Below are 24,049 nucleotides of genomic sequence, written 5' to 3' on the forward strand. Positions count from 1 at the left end.
GGGTAGAATTTTTTTCAGCATGGTCTGTGCTTGTTAACAGGAGAGACTGCTTCTACAGGAATGGGATACACTTAAATAGAAAGGGTGCAAGAATATTTGCTGATGCTATCGAGGCAGTGTTAGGTGGGTTGGAAAACTGCTAGCTTGGGGGGGGTTCACAGAATAAAAGTAGCTGCAGGCAGAGGTGAAGGTGATTCTTGCACTACTTCTGTTAGAATAAGCAGTGGCATGGAGCGAGGGGTGTTGGGGGTTTCAGGGACTAATGGCAGTCATTGTGAAACAGGTGGGTATATGGGATGTGTTAGGGTAACTAATAATAAGAATAGGTACATGTATACCAATGCTAGAAGTATAGTAAATAAATTTGATGAATTTGAAGTGTTGGTCAAGACATCAAATGTGGATATTGTTGGGATAGCAGAGACGTGGTGTCACACAGATATAAATAAATTTTCTGTTTATACTCTGGGACAACCAAATGGTCAGAGGAGTTCGCATGATATATTGAATACAAGAAACAGCACCGTATTCAGTAGTCACGAGCTTGAACCCCAGTCACTCAAGGCACGTGTACTTAGGCACCCATGCGCCTGACCACTAGGCTATGGCAGCCTACCAATATAAGGAATGCAGAACTGGAATTTGGGGAGTACAGTGTGTACAGAAAGGATAGGAAGGGAGGAGGTGTTATGCTGTTAATTAAGAAAAACATAAAATCGAAAGAAGTGCATCCAGTTGATATAGATGAACAGTGCACTGTTCAGTTAGTTTGGTGTGACATAAGCACTGCGAAAGAAGAAATAAGAGTAGGAGTGTGTTATAGGTGACTCGAATGAGTACAATGAACAATTGTACAGAGAAATAGTGGGCTAGTAAATCAGAATGTCTTATAATGGGGGATTTTAACTTCCCAGATATTGACTGGAACTTGTGGGTTGATCACTCACACACTAGTAAGACATTTTTTGGATTTATTGGATGATTGTTTTCTGCAGCAGCATGTTTGAGAGGCAACCAGAGAGGGTAATACTCTTGATCTGGTTATCAGCAGTGATCATTCGTGTATTAAGAATTTGCAGATAAAGGAACCACTAGGTGGCAGTGATCACAGTGTACTGATGTGGGATTTACTTAAAGATATAATTACCATCAGGGGTAAAGGAAAGGGTTTTTGCTTCTGTAAAGGTGAGTACAGTGGTCTTAGACAGTTCTTAAATTCTGTACAGTGGGATCAACTGACGATGTTACCAACAGTAAATTCTAAGTGGGAAGCATTCAAGGAATTAATCGTGAATGTTACTAAAAGTTTCATACCTATTACGAAATATTGTTCAAGGTTTAGGCCTAAATGGTTATCAAATGAACTAATGAGACTCGTGACAGAGAAAAAAAAATGCATGGAATGCATATAAAATCAAGCGACTCAGAAGCCTATGGCAGATATAAGCTAGTCTGTAATCAGGTAACAAACCAGGTTAGGCAGGTGAAGGCAGATTACGAGAAATCTTTGGCAAAAGATGATAAGAAAAATAGCAAGGATTTATTTACTTATATAAACTCTAAAAGGAAGGTGATGAATCAGATTGGTCCACTTAATATCGATGGTTCGACTGTTGATGATCCTGCTCAGATAGCAAACAAACTGAATGAGTATTTTGCATCTACATTCACACATGAGGAGTTATTAAGGTTTGAAAATGGCAGAAGGTTATCAAATTGTAGCAGGGCGCTTAATGATTTTGTAATAACTGAGAGCCAAGTAGAGGAGAAATTGTTGAAGTTAAACATAAGAAAGGCACCTGGGATGGATGGGATCTATCCAGTTATATTAAAGGAGGCGGAAAAGCAACTAAGCAAACTATTAGCCATAATTATGAGAGCATCCTTGGACTCAAGGGAGGTCCCCACGGACTGGAGAGGTGCAAATGTATCCCCAATTCACAAAGGGGGATCGAAGGGTGACACAAGTAATTACAGACCAGTTAGTTTAACTTCTGTTCTGGGTAAAATAATGGAGTCGCTGGTTAAAGATGCATTGCAGGATCATCTAGACAAGACTGCAGCAATAATTCAGACACAGCATGGGTTTGTTAAGGGAAAGTCTTGTCTGACAAATTTGATTGGTTATTATGATGTGGTTACAAAGGAACTGGAATCAAAAAATAATTTTGATATCATATACTTGGATTTCAGGAAAGCTTTTGACACTGTTGCACATGGAAGACTATTGTACAAATTGGGGCAGAATGGTATTAAGGGTAAGTTGCTACAATGGATAAAAGGATGTTTGAGTGGGAGAAGACAGAGGGTGGTAATTGATGGGTGCTGCTCTTCGTGGACTAATGTTATTAGTGGAGTCCCACAGGGTTCGGTGTTGGGTCCTCTGTTGTTTTGTATATTTATCAATGATATTGATGAAGGTACCATATTTCTCCATGTATATAGGATGCACCTTAATTTTGGGGCCCGAAATTTGAAAAAAAATGTATTTCATAAAATTATTGAACTCAAGTTTTATTCATCATAAAATTCATACAACTCCTCATCACTGTCAAAACTCCCATCCATTAGCTTGTCCTCATCTGTGTCTGATGACGAATCACTGTCTTCATATATTGCCTCGTCCTCAGTTCTATCTATGGCATTTGAAATGCCACACTTCTTAAATAACTTGACAACAATCTCAATCTTGATATTATCCCAGGATCTTTTCACCCAGGTACAAACTTCTCCTATAATTGGTTTCTTCACTCTTCCTGCTGGTGTCAAATTGTCCCCAGAAGACTTCATCCATTGGTTCCATTCGTCTCTCATGGCAGCTTTGAAGGGTTTGTTAATGCTGACATCAAGTGGTTGGAGCTGGGATGTCAAGCCTCCAGGTATGACGGCAAGCTTTGTTTTTTGCTCTGCAGCAATCTTCTTTGTATTTTTTGTTATGTGTGCCCTGAACTGATCAAGCACCAATAGGGCAGGTTTGCATAAGAGTCCACCTGGTCTCCTGCTCCAAACTTTCTCAAACCAGATCTTCATCCCATCCTGATCCATCCAACCCTTGTCATGAACGTGGACAATCACTCCTCGAGGAATGTCTTCTTTTGGCATTGTTTTGCGTTTGAAAATCAGCATAGGAGGCAGCTTGGTTCCGTCGGCACAACAAGCTAGAACAACTGTATAATGGCTCTTTTCATGTCCACTTGTCTTAACAGTTACAGTTTCCATCCCTTCTTATCAACAGTTCTGTTACTAGGGACATCAAATTGAAGGGGGACTTTGTCCTTATTTGCAATCTGTCCCAACTCACACTGATGTGTCTTCCGACATTGAATGACAAAATGATGAAATTCAAGGACCTTCTGCTCATAGCTTTCAGGCATCTTTTGGGCAAGTCTGGTGCATGTACGCATGCTTAGTCCATTCCGTTTCATGAACCCGAACCACAATTGATGCATCCTCCTTTGAAATCAGTAACTTCTTTTTCATCAGCAATTCTTCTTGCCTCATGCTGAACCATCTTTGTGGACACAGGAATTCCAATTGCCCTTTGCTCCTCAATCCATATCTTCAATTCCCTCTCTAAATCAGGCCATTTTGCTGACTTGCCTCTAATGGCCTTCTTCTGCTGTGGCGTTTTCAGTAGGGTTTCTTCTTTCCATAAGCCAGTCTCGGATTGTTTTCTCAGTTGAAGGAGGACCAAATGTACGTTCAGCAGCACAATTTCCATTCACTTTTGCAAACTGGATCACTTTTAACTTGAATTCAGCACGGCAGAACGTGGCAAAACACAACCTAATATACTGGTAACAAGTGCAAAACAAAGAGCACAAAGACAAGCCCGAAAAAGTGGGAAATGCAAGTAAAAAAAAAATCTACAACCACTGTATAAGATGCACCCAGTTTTTAGACCCCAAATTTTTTGAAAAAAGGTGCATCTTATACATGGGGAGATACGGTATATCAGGCTTAGTGTCGAAGTTTGCAGATGTTACAAAGGTTGGCAGGGTTGTTAATGACAGTAATGGCAGTGTGCTACTGCAAAGGGATCTAGATAATTTGGGCAGATGGGCTAAGTGGCAACTGAAGTTTAACCTTGACAAATGCAAAGTACTGCATATGGGTAGAAGTAACCCCCAGAGAAACGTACCAACTGTGTGGTACTACATTTAAGGTGGTAGAAAATGAAAAAGACCTGGGAGTAATTGTGCAGTCAGATATGAAGTTTTGTGAGCAATACAGACAGCCTGCCAGGGCAGGTCATGGGGTTTTGTCAGTGATATATAGGAATTTTGCTAGCAGGGAAAAGGAGGTGATTGTCCCTCTCTATAAGGCAATGGTCAGGCCAGCCTTGAGTACTGCATACAGGTCTGGAGGCCTCATTTTAGGAAGGATGTAGATTTGTTAGAGCGTGTACAGAGAAGGGCAACAAGATTGGTGAGGGCAATGAAGGGATCCTCTTGCCAAAAGAGGATTAAGATCTGCAAATTGCAGTGGCTGGAGACTAGGCACCTGCGTGGTGATCTGATTGAGGTGTATAAGGCCTTGAATGGGTTGAGTACGCTGAATTCTGATGGGATCCTTCCACTTGTTCAGATTACGAACCTAAGGGGGCATAAATTCAAATTAAGAAAAGACAGATGTAGAATAGATGTGCGGAAATTTGCCTTTAGCCAGCGGTGGTTAATTGCTGGAACAAACTTCCATCTGTCGTTGTGGAAGTTGATAAGTTAAATAAATTTAAGGAGGAACTGGACAGGCATTTGGAGGGAATGGTGTGGTTTTTTTTTTTTTGCTGATGCTGCATGAGCTCATACACTTGCTTTCTTGCATCACATGCCACTACTTCTACTACTATATCACCAGTGAATGAATGCCAAGCCCAGATTTGCATTCATTTATCAGATTAAAGATATAAAAATGGTGTAAGAGTTAGCATTTGATAGAAAGTGCAATGGAATAGCAAGGTATTTGCTACCCTTTTTAGCAATTGAATATATTTCCATGCAGAAGGGAAAACACGTGTGTAATAAGAGAGTAAAAAAGCAATGCATTATCTCTGGATCATTGGTTTAAAGAATAAAGAACAGGATTCTTCTGTCTTTCTGTCAGAAAACCAAGGGAAGCATTGAGTAGGAAGTGTTCAGTATGGTCGGAAGAATAAGAGATTTGCCAAGATCGTCAGTGAAACAATTAAAGGAAAGTAAGATGCTAATAAGATAGCTTTATCTTTACAATGCAATAGAATGTAACAGAGGTGGAAGTGTGGATGAGTAGTCTTTGTGATGAATAGCTTTGGGAACTATTTTTAAGGGCTAAGAGCTTCTCTTAACCCTTTTAAAATTGTTTGAATTTATTAATATTTGCCTTCAGCTGATATAAGTTTCAGTGTAATTAAAAAATGAAGCTGGTGAGTTGATAAAAATCAGTTGCACTGCATTCTTATCTTGAACAAATAGGACATTATGATTTAGTTAAAGGATAACAGTTTAATGTGGAATAAAATAATTTGGATATCATATACTTGGATTTCAGGAAAGCTTTTGATACTGTTGCACATGGAAGACTGCTGTACAAATTGGAGTGGTATGGCATTAAGGGTAAGTTGCTAAAATGGATAAAGTTGGATGGATGGTTGAGTGGGAGACGACAGAGAGTGGTAATCAATGGACACTGCTCTTTGTGGAGGAATGCTATTAGTGGAGTTCCCCAGGGTTCAGTGCTGGGCCCATTGTTGTTTTGTGTATTCATTTATGATATTGATGAAGGTATATCAGGCTTAATGTTCAAGTTTGCAGATGATACAAAGGTTGGCAGGGTTTTAAAAATACTAAAGACATTATGCTGCTCCAACTGGATCTAGATAAGTTGGGCAAATGGGCTGAGAAGTGGCAACTGAAGTTTAACATTGACAAATGCAAAGTACTGCATATGGGTAGCAATAACTCAAGAGAATTGTACCAACTGTGTGGTACTACACTCAGGAAAGTGAAAAAGACCTGGGGGTAATTGTGCAGTCAGATATGAAGTTCACTGAGTGGTGCCAATGGGCTGCCAGGGTTATAGAGCCTTGTCATTGATATATAGGAATTTTGCTAGCAGGGACAGGGAAGTGATTATCCCGTTGTACAAGGCAATGGTCAGGCCACACCTTGAGTACTGTGTACAGGTCTGGAGGATGTAAAGTTGTAAAATTTTAGAAAGGATGTTGAGTTGCTTGAACAAGTACAAAGAAGAGCAACAAGATTGGTGAGGGGAACAAAGGGATGCTCTTACCAAGAAAGGCTTAAGTTCTTGAAATTGCAGCACCTGGAGAGTAGGCACAAGTGAAGTGATTTGATCAAGGTGTATAAGGCATTGAATGGGTTAAGCAAGCTGAATGCTGATGGGATGCTTCCTCTTGCTCAGATTAAGAACCTGAGGGGGGCATAGATTCAAATTGAGGAAAGACAGTTATAGAATAGATGTGCGGAAATTTGTATTTAGCCAGCAGGTAGTTGATTGGTGGAACAAACGTCCATCTTTTGCTGTGGAAGTCGATAGCCTAAATAAATTTAAGGCTGGACTGAACAGGCATTTGGAATAAATGGAGGGGTGAAATGGGAGCATTTTTTTTCTTTTTTTACTGATTCTGTAAGCTTGCTTTCTTGTATCATATGGTAATGCTAATAAAGGAATTCATTCCTAAAATAATAATTTCAGTGGTGTGGTATGAGCAAATATTATGATTAAGAAGATTTAAAACAGTATTCCAACTAAGAAAAAGTGAAATTGAAATCCCGCAGATTATCCCATTTTAAAATTTGTTTTTATGGCAAACGGTAGAATTCTAAGATTGACTCTGGTACAGAGGCTCCACTAGAAAAGCACGCATCACCTAGTTCTGATATGAGGTACCCAGAGGAAAACTAATATTAATCTTGTACGCTGAAGGGTTATTGATGAAAAAGATCATCATTGATGATCATTGATGAAAAAGAAAAAGTGTTAGGTGTGCAGTTAGGATTGTTTAATATTCTAGTAGGTAAATGGACAAGTTGTGCCAAGTCATTAGTAATAGAAAAACCATAGGTAATCTCTACCAGTTTGGATTATTAACATTTCAATCTCCAAGAAAAATTATTTCATCTGGCAAAAGCTGAGTTTCAAAGAAAGAAAGCCAAAACGTTCTGAATGATTTTTAGAGTTGAGAGAGAGAGAGAGAGAGAGAGAGAGAGAGAGATATAACAAATGAATTTGACAAAATGGGGCAAGGGGATAAGGAGATGTTATGTCAAAGGAGATTGAAAAGAAGCGATTCATATTAGAAAGTCTTTGGCAAGAGATATCAGAATGGACATATGTACAAGTATCGTCCTTTAAAGCAGAAGGAATTAAAGAGCAAATAATTATGACAAATGATGAAATGAGTGGTTGAAATTATATCATAAAAAGTAAGTGGGGCTTGTTCCAAAGTGTTGCCCCGTCAAATTTTTTTGTCAGTGCAGAAAATGGGTAGTAATCTGAAGGGGCTATATCTGTGGAGTAGGATGGTCATGACAACAGTTCAAAACATGAATCATTGATTTTCTCCATGGTTAAACCAGCCTCTTCCTATATGACAACTAACATTGATATGGTTTTGCAGGAAGATAATCTCTCTCTCTTGAGAGAGAGAGAGAGAGAGAGAGAGAGAGAGAGAGAGAGAGAGAGAGAGAGTTCCCCATAATGTTAGCCTCAAGCTGCTCATGAAATTTAAGTAGCAGAGAAGAGAAGTTAATGAATATCACTCCTTTGTCCATACCTTGGTAGCTGATGGCACTCTCTGAAATTTCTTGTGGCAAGGAGATCCTTCATGATGCCACACTCTGTGGATGTTTGTTTAGTCTCAGGATAATGAATAGTAACAAATTCAAGTTTCATCGATGGTCGTCAACAGTTAGCCAACAAACTTGTTTGAATCCTGGACAAATTTCTAAAGAATTGTCTTCATATAATTCTCCCTCTTCTGGCCTTCATTCAAAATTTTTAGTAGCCATTTCACTGAATGTTTTTTTTTTTTTTTTTTTTTTTAATCTCTGTCCTTTGTGGACACTACCACTATATGTGACTCTTTATGTGTAGTGTCCTTGCTATGTATTGTAACCCAATCCAACACTTTCAAAATCAAGTCACGGACAGCCCGTGACTGTTCAGCTGGGTTTAACTTTGGTGACCCGTTTGAATTCAGTAACTCAGTTCTTGATGGTACTATATGAAGAAGTTGTATGATGCATAATCACTGTAATAACTTCGACATTGTAGATTTGTTTCCCAGACTGCCTTTTGGGGGAGAGGGAGAGAGAAGAGAGTATTTCATTATTGTTTGGCTGTATTCTCTTTTTAAAAACATTTTGGTATTTTAGTGGATGTGATTTTTTTGAAACCTAAAAAAGTAATAAAAATAATTTATCACTCTAAAAATTGGATTGCATGCATAATAAAAATGTTTGCAATTTAATACTATCATGTTTATTTTATTTTCAGATACCTCTCATACGTTACCCTCCAAAAAAGTATATGGCCATCCCTGTTACCATAATCCATTGGACCTTTCCAAATAAACAACATATCACTACCATCCAGCAAAGTACAGAAAAACCACTGAATTTACATGAATGTAACCAGAGGTACTCAGAAGATAGTGTGGTGATATTATCAGACATCCCTGCAAAACATCAACCAGCAGGTTACATGAACAAGGATTGAAGTCTATATATGAAATATTATGTACAGAGCTTCATAATCTCTTTTTTCGTGGGAGAGCAATGGCACGTAGGCTAAATATCACCAACTGCGATCAGTGACCTCCCCTTTCATGGTGCAATGAATACCATAATTGGTTCATAGAGAAATGGGAAATTAATTCTGTGATGTATCTTGCTACACCCTAGTCCAATCCTTGTTAGGTGGATTTGGAGGATGCCTAAAGAATGTCTGCTGTCAGAGTATTGTGCCAGCAGTGCAAGTCAGAGGAAATATGGTTATGGTTGAAGTTATTTCTCATGGTAGGGTCTAGGATCTTTGATGATTGTGCAAGAAACCACGAAAACACTGATGCCTACCATGACATTATGGACAGTTCCATGCTCCATGTGATTTGGTATTTCTCTGGCAAATCCATTTTATTCTTGTTTCAGAATAATGCCCCATGCCCTACTGCTGGTACAATTCAAGAATTGTTCATGCACACAAACATACAAAAGTAGAACCAATAAGATGAGATGTGAGGGCCAGACTAGTTCATCCCGCACCAGTAGTTCAACTGGTATCAATCATGCAGGAGGAATGAAGGGCTCTGACGTAGCCCAGTGGTCAGGAGCGAGAGTGCATAGCATGCGTTCCTTGAGTGGACCGGGGTTCAAGCCCCGTGACTACTAAATACGATAAATATTTGTATTTACGATTTATTGTAAACTCTACTGACTTGGTTGTCGTGCCAGAGTATAAACAGAAATTTAACTCTGTCTGCTGCAGTCTATCATTTGTTGGTAGTATCGTAGTGGTGGGAGGGGACAGGTGACAACATGCTATTGAAGTGAGTAGAAGTGATGCCAGTGTGAAGCTAACATGTGTCCACATACTTTGTGGAGGGTTAGAGTATATGTAATTGTAATACACTTCATGTAGATTTTTGACGTTCTTTTGAAAATAAGAATGTCTTGGGGAAAACTTGTCAGTTTTTTATTTTTGTAGTTGTATTATTTATTTATTTTTTTAATGACATCACAAAGAACTACATGTGACAAATTTTTTAGCTGCATTTTGAAATTAGTACCTCAGAATTACATGCATTGAAAGGTTTTAGGTACATTTGTAATTTGCGGTGATAAATTTAATCCTTAATCTCGTTGAATGAATGGCCTTCATTGTGGGATACAGTCTTAAAGTACATTAGTTTAATTTACACAATATAACTGGTAACTAATTTATTCTGCAAAAAAAAATAAACCTTGCACTGGGATCCTGTCAATCTTAAGTCCCTATTACGTTATTAATAGTACAGAAGTGAAGAATGATTCAGGACTACAGCTTTATATATGTTTCAACAACAATCTTTTTCAATAATTTTAACCAATTGTCAATATTTTTATTGTTATTTTTGTTTAACAGAGTAATTTTAGTTATCATTAGTATATGGTTGCTTTTTTTTTTTTTGCTTTTTTCCCCCTCATGTGTGTTTCTGCAGCTTTTAAAAAAAGATTGAATTTTCCTTAAAATATTTAAAAAAAAAAAAAAAATTCCCTTTATTTTATTTTTATTAAATTTGTCGCCGTTCTTGTGGTTTAAATGGTTCTGTATACAAGGCTAGAATTATCCATATTGCTGATATCTATATATTGACTGGATATATGGTGTAGTAGATAGAGCATGGAAATTCAGAACTCCATGGCCATATATGACTGTCTTGCCATAACTTTCATCCCCAAAATGTGTTCTGAGCTAAAGGGTAACTCCCACTTTTCACCATTTGGTTGGAAGGTAAGCTGCCACACATGATGTTACTGGTACTATAATACCCATCATTTTTAAGATTGTATTTCTTTGATAGGCCTGTCACATGAAACAGGGACACACTACAGGTGTGGATGGTACTGTAGCATGATTGCCTGAATGGAATCATCCAAATCCAATAAATTTTTTTCATGGTTCTTATCCATGTAACTACTACTGTGGATCTTGTACAGCTCCAGTAACTACCCTCTGTGATCAGTGAATTATGATCACCCAATCTGTAGTGGATTGTGAGCTATGTAGCACAGTACACACTAAAAGGCTGAATTTTTTTTTTTTTTTTTTTTTTTACTCTAGAGCAGTGTTAATTTATATCTGGTTATGCAAGTCAAAGTGATAAAGTAGCAATAAAGATATCACAGTTTCAAAAGATCATAATTGTGGGAGCTATTTGGTGCTTCCATATCAGAAACAGCATGTCTTGTCTGTTGCTCACGGCCCACTGTGGTTAAGGTATACAAAGAATGGTGTCGAACGGTCAAACCACCTCCCACTGGAAGAACTGTAAAGGATTACACAAGGTGGATGTACATGGTGAGTGAAGGGTGCATCGCATTTTATGGGTTCAATAGCTGGTCACCGTGTGACAGTTGACATCTCAGTACAATATGGGGAATGCAAGAACAATATCCCAAATAACGATGCACTACACACTAAAAGACATGGGTTTCCATAGCAGACTACCCAAGAGACACCCTCTCCTCACCACTGATCATTGTCGATGGCAAATGCTGTGGCGTCAGTAACACACTGGTTGGGCACTGGCAGACTGGAAATGAGTGTGCTAGTCAGATGAGTCCAAATATTTGGTGCAACATCCTGACCAACAGACAACTTCATGTGTTGCACAAGCAACATGAGTCCATGGATCCATTGTGCATAGTGTCCACTATCCAGGCAGTTGACAGCAGTTGCTTAATGTGGGGAATGTTTTGCTCACAAGAACTAGGATTCCTGATGCGTATGGACCAACGTTTCACTGGTGAGGTCTACCAGCAGCTCTTAGGAGGCCTTGTTGCTTTTTTTTTTTTTTTTTGCAAACAGAAATAGGATCTTCCAAGACAATGTACCACATCATTTGGCCCACACTGTGCACAAGTGGTTCTGGAAACAGTGAAGTTATCGCCCACCTTGATTGGCCTCCAAATTTGCCTGGCCTCAATCCAGTTGGACACTCATGGGATGTTTTGGAGTGGGAAGTGAGGGTTATGGATACACAACTGTCATCTATTCCAATACTGGAAAGTCTTTCAGACGTGGATGCAGATCCCTATAGACATCTAGTGAGTCAGTGCTTAGGTAAACAGTGGCTATTATCTGTGCAAATGATGACCTCAAACAGTATTAGGTAGGTGATCAGAATTCAGTGATCACTCAGTGTATATAAAGAACATCTTGTTATATTCTTTTCAGTTATGCGAATCTATGGAGAAAGCCATCTCTTACGTTACTCTCAAGATTCTACAGATGATGTTACTAAGGGCCTGGAAATACATTCATACCTGTTTGGAACTCAACCGCATATAAATGCAGACTTCTTGGACCCATAGGTAATAAGAGATGCAATGACGTTTTAGCCGTTGTATGTTGCTGGCACTGCCAGATACCCGTGTTGCTTATAATAATACCACCTCAAGTTTAATTGCTCATTTAGTAATAAGGACAATTAGTTTTCCAAAAATTTTAATCATTAGCTTATTTATTTTTGCATGGTATTACAGCAACTATTATGCTTACTTTCAGATTGGGGTTCATGGAATTCGGATAGAGTTTACAACAGAGAAAGGTTCCAAACGCACTGCCACCTACCTCCCAGAAGTTGCCCCAGAACAGGGTCTGTTTTATACTTTTTGTGCTGTTTTATGATCTCAGATTTTGAAGTAAGTAAATTAATGTACTGTTTCACAGGCATGCTTTTGTAATGATCATTATTTCGAGGCATTTTAAACTTGAAACCCAGTGTGATGACAGCAAATCGTTGCTAGTGGGATTTTAAGTGCACTAAGAAGAAATTATAGTTGCCTCAGAGAGAATTTCCCAGTGGCGAGTTTAGGAAACAATATCTACCCAAAGGTACTGTTATATCAATTTTTGAAGTTCTTTAAGCAGTAAGAGAATTGCCCTGTATTTCAGCAGGCTTTGGACAACCAGCTACCAAAGACAATTACAAATTATGATAGTTTTTCCATTAAAACTTAATTTTTAGTAAAATTTAATTAAAATACAAAACTGCAGTTCTTTTAACCAAGCAACCTTGATTTATTCCCCTAAAAATATTAATTTTTTAGAATTGTTTATCAAATAAACTTTGAATGATTTTTAAAATATTTCTAAGTAAGAATAATTAATTTTGTATTTAATTAAGCTCAGTTTTTATATTGTAATTTTTCTAATCATTATTCCTTTAACAGTAAGGTTTTCTCAAATCAATAAGAAAATTGTCTTTGCTTGCTTCATAAATTATTAAATTACAAAATTAACAGAAATTTAAGGAAAAGTGGTTTTTCTTATGTAATATCGTGAACATCTTTCAGAATAACTGTTATTATAGTAGCTGTAGTATAGTGGTTTTGCTGTCAGCATAGAAAATATAAGCAGTACCTATTGATACCCGCTCTTATCTTCTCCCACTCAGCTATTCCTTTATCCATAGCAGTAGCTTATCCCTAATATCACACTGTTCCAATTTTTACAGCAATCTTTCATGTGGAACAGTATCAAAAGTTTTTTCTGAAATCTAAATAAAGGGGGTCCCCGGTATCTGAGTATTCATTATCTGAGGATTTGATTGAAAGTTAAAGTTTCAATCAAATTTTCAATCAAATCCTCACAACTGCAGGATCTGATTGAAAATTAAAGAATTAAAGCTTTTTCCCTTGACAAAATTGACACTTGAATATTTTTTGTAAGAGCAATCTTCTTCATGATCGTGCAATAAAAGTTGAGCATGAAGTTAAAGACATAACTAAATGTATGACACAATTTTATCTGAAAAAATATAGCAAAAAAAAAAAAACACGAACTCTGGATTCATTCTTTATTCGTACAACTGAAAAATATTGTAACTTCAATAAACTTACTTAACCTTACATTGTGTAACATAATAAAAAATGTCTAATAAAATAATTTTCTAATTTTTCAGTTCCTTCATCCATTTTTTACTATGTTCAAGTACATAATAAATATTACTACAGGTCGACCATCACTAATCCGGCAGCATTGGGACCTGTGGGGTGCCGGATCACCGATGGTTATTTTAGCACATACATTTTACCCAACAGCTAACTACCTCCTATCTTTAACACGTTGACTGCCAAGCTAGTTTAAGAAAAAAATTCCCCAGGGACCAAAAACATTTAGGAAATAATTTGATTAGTAATTCTAAAATAAATATTGTAATGTCAGTGTTGTTGTTTTTTTTTGCTTAAAAAAAAAAATATATATATATATATATGTATATAAAAAAGTCTTTTTTTTTTTTTTTTTTTTTATGTGGCCAACATGGCGCATATGTTGGTTACTTTATTTCTTGAGGAGCCGTGTCGGCCACATACGTGTGATGCTATTACGGCATAAATGTGAAGGCTGTGATTAGTTTATTGCACTCCTGGCGAGTGCTGCAATAAAACTAATTACAATAAAATAAACTCTCAAACATTACAAAGAGTTTGTCAGTATTGTTAGAGATTTTGTGAAAACAAGTTCGTTAGCGCGCTGTTATCCATCATATTGTGTTGTGTTTTTTCCACAAGTTTGTACAAGTGTGTTGTAAAAAAAAAAAAAAAAAAAAAATCTAAAAAGGAATGGCTAAAAGAAAATTACTAAGATAAGAGGAACTGAGAGAAATTGCTGGAATTTACAATTAAGCATAGTTACACTTCTCACAGACACACCGCTGTAGAGTTTTTTCAGAAATTCAACTTTATCTGTTATGGACAATGTATGGTGTTTGCACTTTACACCACAAGAGGCACTTCCTTTATGCATTGAAACCTGGCTGGGGCTAAATGTGAGCAGGTTATAATAATAAATGCAGAAAAACAAGTGGGAATGGCTTGCCAGTGTTTAAGAGTTCGCACCAACAGCTGATGCTGCAACCAACATCACCAAAACAGTAGCAGCAGATTGGTGTGCCTACCTGGGAAATTTGAAATTACATTCGCGGAAATTATGCCCAAATTAGCGGTGGAACCAGATTACCGGTGGCCGGATTAGTGATGGTCGACCTGTATATAATATCAGTGTAGAGACACCATAGACAACTCTTAAAGAAAAACTACAGTAGTGGTGTGAAAGGCATCATTTCACCTGTATCTCATATTGTGCTCATCCTAAAAAGCTTATGAAATTAGCTTTGAAACGACGCCATCTGGGTGGTGGTGCCCACCAAGAATAAGCAACAATAGTCTTCTTTCTCTGTTAGCAAAGCTTTACTTATTTGAGGTAGTGCAATACATGGCAACTCGTTGTGAAGGATGAGCACAATATGAGAGATACAGATGAAATGATGCCTTTCACACTACTACTGTAATTTTTCTTTAAGAGTTGTCTATGGTGTATCTACACCAATATTATATAGAATCTTAAAATAAAATAGCATTATCCAACACAATATGTGTTGTGTTTTTCCACAAGTTTGTATAAGCGTGTTGTTAAAAAAAAAAAAAAAATCTAAAAAGGAATGGCTAAAAGAAAATTACTAAGATAAGAGGAACTGAGAGAAATTGCTGGTTTATTATTTAAATAAAACTTGGATCAAAAATCCAAGTCAAATAGATTCAAGTTAGGCAGATGGGCTGAGAGGTGCAACTGAACTTTGACAAATGTAAAGTACTGTATATGGGAAGCAGCAACCCCAGAGCAACATATCAACTCTGTGGTACTACACTGACAGTGGTAGAGAATGAAAAGGACCTGGGGGTAATTGTGCAGGCAGATATGAAGTTTTCTGAGCAGTGCAGATGGTCTGCAAGAGTAGCTCATGGTGTCTTGTCAAAGATATACAGGAATTTTTCTAGCAGAGATAAGGAGGTGATTATCCCCTTGTATAAGGCAATGGTCAGGCCACACCTTGAGTACCGTATACAGGTCTGGAGGCCTCATTTTAAGAAGAATGTAGAGCGGCGCCTCCGTAGCCAGGTAGGAAGGAGCAGCAGTGCGTAGCACACGCTTCTTGATTAGACCGGGGTTCGAGCCCGTCACCACCAAATACGGAGGATGCGGAAAGGTCAGGGAATGACCACCGCATATCCCGGAGCAATATGGCCTTAGTTGCTAATGCTCCTGAAAACCAAAAATAACAACCTTTAAAAAGGTAGTAGTAGTGGAATGTAGAGCTGTTGGAATGAGTACAGAGAAGGACAACAAGATTAGTGAATGGAACAGAGGGTTGCTCTTACAAAAAAAAGGCTTTAGTTTTGCAAATTACAGTGTCTGGAGATTAGCACCTGCGAGGTGATCTGATTGAGGTGTATAAAGCCTTGAATGGTTTGAGCATGCTCAATGCTGATGGAATTCTTCCTCTTGCTCGGAATAATCACCTGAGAGGGCATAAATTCAAATTGAGGAAAGACGGTTGTAGGATAGATGTGCAGAAGTTCTCCTTTAGCCACTGGGTGGTTGATTGCTGGAACAAACTTCCATCTGTCGTTGTAGAAGTTGATAGCTTAAATAGATTCAAGGCAGAACTTAGACAAACATTTGGAGTGAGTGGATGGGTGAAATAAGGATTTTTTTTTGGCCGATGCTATATAAGCTTGTTTTCTTTCATCATGTGCCTTTGCTAATGCTAACTGGAAGACAGAGGAAAGTTATTGTCTAAGGATCTCCTTGTGGTGCTGGGTGTTGTCATCTGCATTGGACAGCTTTTTGTGCTGTTCGTTTCAATATCTTCCTGTGGCTCTGGGTGCAGTTATTGCTGGATTGGACAGCTTTTTGTTGTTCTTAATTCCCTCCCCCTCTATGCAGTCATTTTAGTAGACATGCACCAAGATATCCATTGATGAATACACTTTTTACTTTGTTTATGATGATGGTGCATCAAAACAAGGAAGGGATACTTCTGATTTATAAAGCAGGTGGAGAAGTGTGTCAATGTATGCTTTCAACTTCTTAAACCTCCCTGCTGCTAAACCTAATTTTACTTGTCCTATAACCAAAATAATGACAAAGGATCACTCCATGTTAACTCTTACAAGCATCTTTTAGAAGTGTCTTTTCGCACCATCTTTTGATGGTGCGAAACACCTATGATAAAAAAAAATATCGGTGTATCATATCACATGAGATTAATGTCTTGTAAAAAAACAATGAACAGCAAACTTTGGTTTGTCAGACCCACCCCCCAATATTCAGGTACTGCCATTAAGCTGAGTTTTAGTATCTTAGATAAAAATGTTTATCTGAGAGCCTTGTTATGTGTACAATACCAATAATCCACTAAAATTAATGTCACATGGTAGCTATTTTACTAGGTATGAAATATTAATATTACTAATAATTTTCTGAATATTTAATACACTACAATTTTCAGATATGTAGAGGAATTAATCGATACCAATTAGAGTGCAATCTGTTTTATAAAAGGGACTTATTTTTCTAGAGAATTGTACTGGACTATCATTCTATTTTTACCCCATCCTCTCACCAGAATAAAAGTTAAATAAATAAATAAATTAATTAATTAATGTTTTGTTTATACTCCAGCATGACCACATAGATCAGAGGAGTTTACAACTAATTATTTTGTAAGAAGAATACATCCATATTTAACAGCCACATGAACTCGAACCACAGTCAGCCTAAATGCGTGTGCTAACTGATATGGTCCTAATGTGGCCAAGTGGATCAACACTCCTGTGTTGGCCACATCAGGCCTGCAATAGTCATTTGCAGTAAGGTTTTCAGTTAAACCTTATCATAATACTCAAATTTTGTCTTTAACATAGCGTTTTAATCCTCTTCATAGACAACGATATTAATCATTCCAGAATTAGACATCGACATCACACAATAAGTTTTAATCATGTGTGAGTGAAATTTTGGATAATTTGATAAAAGTCCTTACCTAAAGCACTTTATTTTCTGGTGATATTAGTAAATGAGAGCAAGAGCTGCTAAAATTATAAATTAAGCTTTGAAACAGTTATCCCAACAAGTGAATTTATATATGAGGATTTTGAAGCTCTGCTTCCTTAAGGAAAGCATTAATTATTATAAATACAGTAATATAGTTCAGCTATCCAGCACCCATCTTGAAAGTTTGTATCCAGCACATAAAAATCAAATTAAAAAAGGAGAATGGTTGCACTACCTACTTACCCAGTAGAAGAGACTGAATTAAATAATGAAACATTACACATTACAAAAATGCATTAAATAAAAACTATTTTTAGGACAATTTTTTCGATTAGTGTTAGTTGAGGCATATGATGCAAGAAAGCAAGCTTCTACAGTATCAGCCAAAAAAAAAAAAAAAAATAACCCTTTCCATTTCACTCATCCAGCCATTCCATATGTTTGTCTAGTTCAGCCTTAAATTTATTTAAGCTATCAACTACCACAACAAAGGCCTGAGCTGGATATCATCATTCTTCTCTTTCTTGGTGATTCCCTTCTATTTCTCTCTCTTTCTCTCTCTCTCTCTCTCTCTCTCTCTCTCTCTCTCTCTCTCTCTCTCTCTCTCAGGGTAACTCAGGATTTTTTTGGCTTCTGCAGCATAAGCCTTAGGCTTCCTTGCACCATGTAGCTAATAATAATAACAGATGGAAGTTTGTTCCAGCAATCAACTACCCGGACTTAAGGCACACTTTCACACATCTATTCTACAACTGTCTTTCCTTTATTTGAATCTATGCCCCTTCAGGTTCGTAATCTGAGCAATGCACAGCCTGAAATCCCTGACACCTTGCTTTCCATGCTGCTACCTTTTTCCAATAGAAACAGTGCAAGAATCACCTTTACCTTGGCGCCTCCATAGCCAGGTGGGCAGGAGCGGCAGTGTGTAGCACACACTTCTTGATTAGACCGGGGTTCGAGCCCGTGACCACCAAATATGGAGGATGCAGAAAGGTCAGAGAATGACCACTGCATATCCTCGGAGCAATATGGCCTTAGTTGCTAATGCTCCTAAAAACCAAATGACAACAACCTTCACCTCTGCTTGCAGCTCTGGTTAATCTATTAGTTTGTGTATCCACTCAAGCTAACAGTTTTCCTACTCACCTAGCACTGCCTTGATAGCAACAGCAAACATTCTTAGCACCCCTTCTATTCAAATGTATTCCATGAGCCTTGCACATTTTCTTCAGGGGCAAATTGATTGACAAAGCTCTCAACATGTGCTCCTCCTTCATTTCTAGGCAGAATTGCACACACTTTCAAATTCAGTCCTAACTTGCAACTTTTTCCCAACATTCCCATGTAATTGTTAAGTAAGGCATCTGATTGCCTACTCTTAATATGATTAGTGCCAACTTGTTCACCAATATCACCTTTTGTGCCTCTGTAGCGCTGACATCTTTTAAGCAGATATCAAAAGTCATCTACTCTTGCCCCTGGCAGACATACCCTGGTCCTATTCCAGCTATCCTTCTTGCACAATATATTTCCTCATTCCCTGAAGAAATATATTGTGCAAGAATATACCAACAATAACCACCTCCTGTGGAACCAGCACATTCTGTCTTGGGGATTGCTGCTGTTTTGTCTGATGCACAAGTCTGAACTCTGGCATTGAGCTGGATTTGCTGAGGGCTTGATGGGCCCTGCATTTTAATTCCATAGAGGACATCTATCCTCTAACTCTCAAACTCCTAATTTCTTCACACTTGCTGCACCAAACACATACAAAGGCATTCCTCTTGGTATTATGTCCTGTTTCTGAAGTCAGCGAACATTCCACAAGTTGCACATTTTGTTAGGTCGTAACACGTAGGAGAATCATCCTCTTCGGTTTACCCCTATTCACAGCATTGCCGCTACTTTGTGCCTATTGTTTTGCAGCTCTAGTCTGGGATATGATTTCTGTTTAAATTCAATTTAATTGATAAAAAGTGAAAATTAATGAAATTAAGTGATTAATTGACAATACTACACTAAGCTGTGAAACAGTGAAGGTGGAGTTGGCTTTCTGGTCCATAAAGATATTAAAAATAACATTTTGGAATTCAAAAGTACATCACCAAGGGTGTATGTACACCAAAATTGAGAAAGTTCTAGATGAACAGGAAACTCACTACACCATTATTATGGGGGACTTCAATGCTAAGGTTGGAAAGAGACAAAACAGCACAGAAATAGAAACTATAAGAAATTTTGGAATTAGTGAAAGAAATGATAGAGATGAAAGACTTGTGGAATTTGCAGAATCTCGAGGAATGTCAGTAATTAACACTTTTCAAAAAAAGGGTGAACAGAAAGTGGACATGGAAGAGCCCAAATGGATTAACAACTAATGAAATCGACGTCATCCTCACTAACAGAAGATATATTGTGAACGATGTTACCATCCTGAAAAAGGTAAATGTTGGAAGTGATCACAGAATGGCAAAATGCACACTTGATATAGATAAAAGAAAAAACTGACTCGAGTAAATAATACAAAGGCCTTTGAGATAACAGAAGAGAAGAAAGAGCTGTATGTACTGCAACTTAAGAACAAATTTGGGCTTCTGCAGACCTTTCAGAACCAAGGTATTGATGAAGAATGCAACTTTCTGAAAGTGATAAAGCCCAAGAAACCTATAGGTAAAAAGAAATTCAAAGAAGAAAAAATTAGTCAAGAAACACTTGTTGAAGATGACAAACGGAAATAGATGAACCGAAGACGACAAATGAAGAGCAAGATAAACACTGACAAGGACAAAATTGAGTATACCGAGTTATACAAATCCATTAGAAAGAGACTCAGAGAGGACATACGGAGATTTAACACAAGAAAAGGAGAACAAACATTAAGGGAAAACAAAGGACTTAAATCAGTAGTCATGAGCCAGTAATACATAAAGACAAATGGTACTGAATCTGAAGGATAGTGATGGTGCACTTATAAATAACAAAGAAGGCATAATTCAAATAGCAGAAAACTACTATAAAGCATTATATAAAGAGCAAGGGAATGATGACAGCAGTGGGGAAGACAGATTACAAATTTTCAACACATACAGCATACCTGATATCCTTCCTGATGAGGTAGAACAGTGGTTTTCAACCAGGGTGATGCAACAGCATTCCAGGGGTACCACATAATTTGGGTGTAAGTTACTTAAACTTATTTTTTTTAAATTTATATATTTATTTCATTATAAAAAGGTGTACGGTAATTTTTTTTTTAAATTGATGTGTATTTAGTACCTCTATATAAAGAATAAAATTATTATTATATATATGTGTGTGTATAATTTGTATTATGAATCATAATTTTGTTTATAGTTATATTATTGTAATAACTATCATATAACATTTTTTTTTTATATATTTCTCTCTCTCTCTCTCACACACACACACACACACACAGAGACAATTGGATCTAATAGGCAGAAAATTGAGTAGGAGTGCCACAAACAAAATACCATACACCTGGACCACAGAAAAGCTCCCGACACTGCTGCACATGGAAGACTACTGCATTTATATTAAAATATTTTTTTTTTTTAAGTTGAAAAATACTGTATTTACTATTTACATTACATCAAAAGTGACCACTATAAACCCCGAGTCTGTCCTTCAACCAGCTGCCACCATTAAAGTATCAGTTACTTGGGAAAGTATATCAGGCCTGACATAGCCCAATGGTCAGGAGCGAGAGTGCATAGCACGCGTTCCTTGAGTGCACCGGGGCTCAAGCCTGTGACTACTAAATACGATAAATATTTGTATTGACGATTTATTGTAAACTCTACTGACTTGGTTGTCGTGCCGGAGTATAAACAGAAAATTTATTATTTTTTTTTATATTTATATGGTCATATCTTTAACCCATCCATCTGTTGTGATATCCAAAACAGATCAGAACATTGGTGAAGAATGTAGAGGTGTTGTTTACCTTAAAACAGAAACTAAACTTTTATAAAAGACCAGAAAAAGCTGAAAATCATGATGTGCTTATGTAGGAGTATTATCTTGGTGCTTCAACAATATATAAAAACACAATAAGCAGAATATTTTTTGGTTATAAGAAAAGTATTATTTTGAAATTAAGTCAAAGGAAATAAAACATAACATACACATTGGTGTAACTAAGAAGTTTAACTTCTCATTATGGCATTTCATTGTGTAAGAGTAATTTCCAGTTTGATGAACATTGCTATTATAGTATAGGCATACAGGCACCTACAAGAGTAACACTCATCCAACCGGCCAATTCATGCAACTGGCAATTCCTATGCAATCCCCCACAGATGCCAGATAATAGGCTTTTACTATATTAATCCATTGATTTGCTTTTTTTATCATCTTTCTTTCTGGTTATTTTATAATAAAATAATCTGTGATAAATTTAAAATGCTCAAGTATATGTAATTTATAGTATTACTGTTACTTTTCAGGTTGGGATCGTGTGCAGACCATTGATTCCCTTTTACGAAAGGGTGGTTATAAAGGTATGATAACAAATGATGTGCGAAAGTCCATCCGCCTCACTCGTTATCAGAGTGAAAAACTCTCAATAAGTTATCAAGAATACAAGGACTATTGGCGCAATAGGAGATGCTAGCACCAGCCCCTGCTAGCTCTGCTAGCTAGCATGGACTTTGCCTCTTCCAGAAAAGGGCATTGCATCATGGCAGCTGTTGCCTCTAGAGATGTGAGAACTGTGGTCTCATATGTTGCCTCTCATAGTGCACTGAGTAGGTGTCATTTGTAAAGGTGTTACCTAAAATGGCATGTATATGGACTGGTTTCTGCTTTCCAGTGATGTTCTAGCAACAGAATGTCCTTTAGTGCTTAAGAAATTTAATGGACCAGATGCCCCAAGCTAGTGAAAGTAATCATCTTCAAAGGTAGTATTGTGGTGTATACAGGAAGGGAGAGGTTATACATCCCGTGATGTGCTCTGTGTGCAGTATTTACAATATCCTGATTCCAGTGAAATCGATGACATTCTGTAATTATATATTCCTATTTACAGCAGTAAAATACTGTCATCACTGGAGAGCCTGTAGGGAGAGTACTGATAAGAGGTGGCATGCTGTCAAAAATCATTGCACCTATACACACCTGTATGCATGCAAAAGTAGCATTTCCTTTTATTTATATATATATAGATATATATATATATAAATATATATAAATATATATATTTTTTTATCTGTTTGATAGTTCTAACCTGTGATAAATAATGGAATACTGTTTTAGAAGAGTATTGTGAAAGTTAATTATCTATGCAGCCTACCTAACAGTGCTCTCCTTGAGGTATTACTATAAGTGGTAGAATTGTTTGTTATTTTGGAAGTGCCTTCACTATGACTACCACTACTCCTGTTATGGTAACACAATGGTGTGCTATAAATATATTACAAATGTTTTATATCGCTGAAAGATTTTGTTTTTTTGTTTTTTGCTAAGGTTTAACTTGTCTACTTTTTTTTTATTGTAATATAAAATATATGGTTGTGGTTGTGTTGGAATGTACAACACTAGTCTTTTAATTTAGGTTGCAATCTGTTAATAGATCTGAGTATTCGATTCATAGTATATTTGGATTGTTTGTGTTGTTGTGTGTGTGTGCGTGTGTGTGTGTGTGTGTGCCAAATGCTAGAGAGGCAAAGGGCAAACCTTAATCACATCTCTGAGGCTCTTATCATCCAGCCATCTCCATACCATCACTCCATAATCACCACTATAGAAGCCGAGCCATCAGTCTTTCAGCCTCCACAGCCTTGACAGGAGGCCCAGCCACAAAGAACCCAAGGTATATTCAGAAGATATGTGGTTGAAGCTATAAATTAAGAAAACATGCATTATCATGTGATCTTTTTCCAGGAATTACAATTTCACATGGTATGTAAGTATGAATTCAAAGTTAAGGTCAGAAGCAAGTTGGAAAAATGGGGAGGGAGGCGCATTCAGACCACTGCCATTTGCTATTAAAGAAAGTGTGACAATTGGGCATTGTAGTGTAAATTAAGAAATTTCCAGCTTTTTAGTTAGAGAACATTGTTCATAAGTAAGCTGGCATTCCTTTTCTAGTTTTAGAAGGGATCATTACTGCTCACATCATTCACAGTCTAATAATGTGCCATGTGTATCAATTTTTCTACCCTGAAAAATAGAAGTGTTGCTAAATACTTTAGTGTGTAGAAATTACATTGTAATATAATATACAGCCTGAACTTTTTTTGATAAGTTATTTTGAATTTTTCTGTGTTATTTTTAGAATGTGAGTAATGCTTGATTTTTGAATCCAAAAATCAATTCACTTTTATATTTCATATACAAACAGGCCAGATACCTTCAGTAGATTACGCTAAGCAAGTAACTTCCTAAATACATTCTAAAGCAGTTTTTATTTTTTATTTTATTTTAT

General features: G+C 37.1%; 1 protein-coding gene across 1 annotated transcript in view; it reads left to right on the plus strand.

Annotated features, from left to right (window-relative positions):
* LOC150084217 (nuclear protein AMMECR1-like) overlaps positions 1-22,237 on the plus strand; it is a 174,493-nt gene extending 152,256 nt beyond the window's left edge. The window contains exons 4-5 of the mRNA XM_090375105.1: positions 12,268-12,358; positions 22,071-22,237. Of these exons, the coding sequence (XP_090231231.1) occupies positions 12,268-12,358; positions 22,071-22,237 (258 nt within the window). The remainder of the gene's footprint in view (positions 1-12,267; positions 12,359-22,070) is intronic.
* Positions 22,238-24,049: the final 1,812 nt, after the last annotated feature.

This window comes from Mastigoproctus giganteus, chromosome 6 (assembly GCF_048544385.1).
Source record: "Mastigoproctus giganteus isolate SK-2022 chromosome 6, ASM4854438v1, whole genome shotgun sequence".
Lineage (NCBI taxonomy): Eukaryota > Metazoa > Arthropoda > Arachnida > Uropygi > Thelyphonidae > Mastigoproctus > Mastigoproctus giganteus.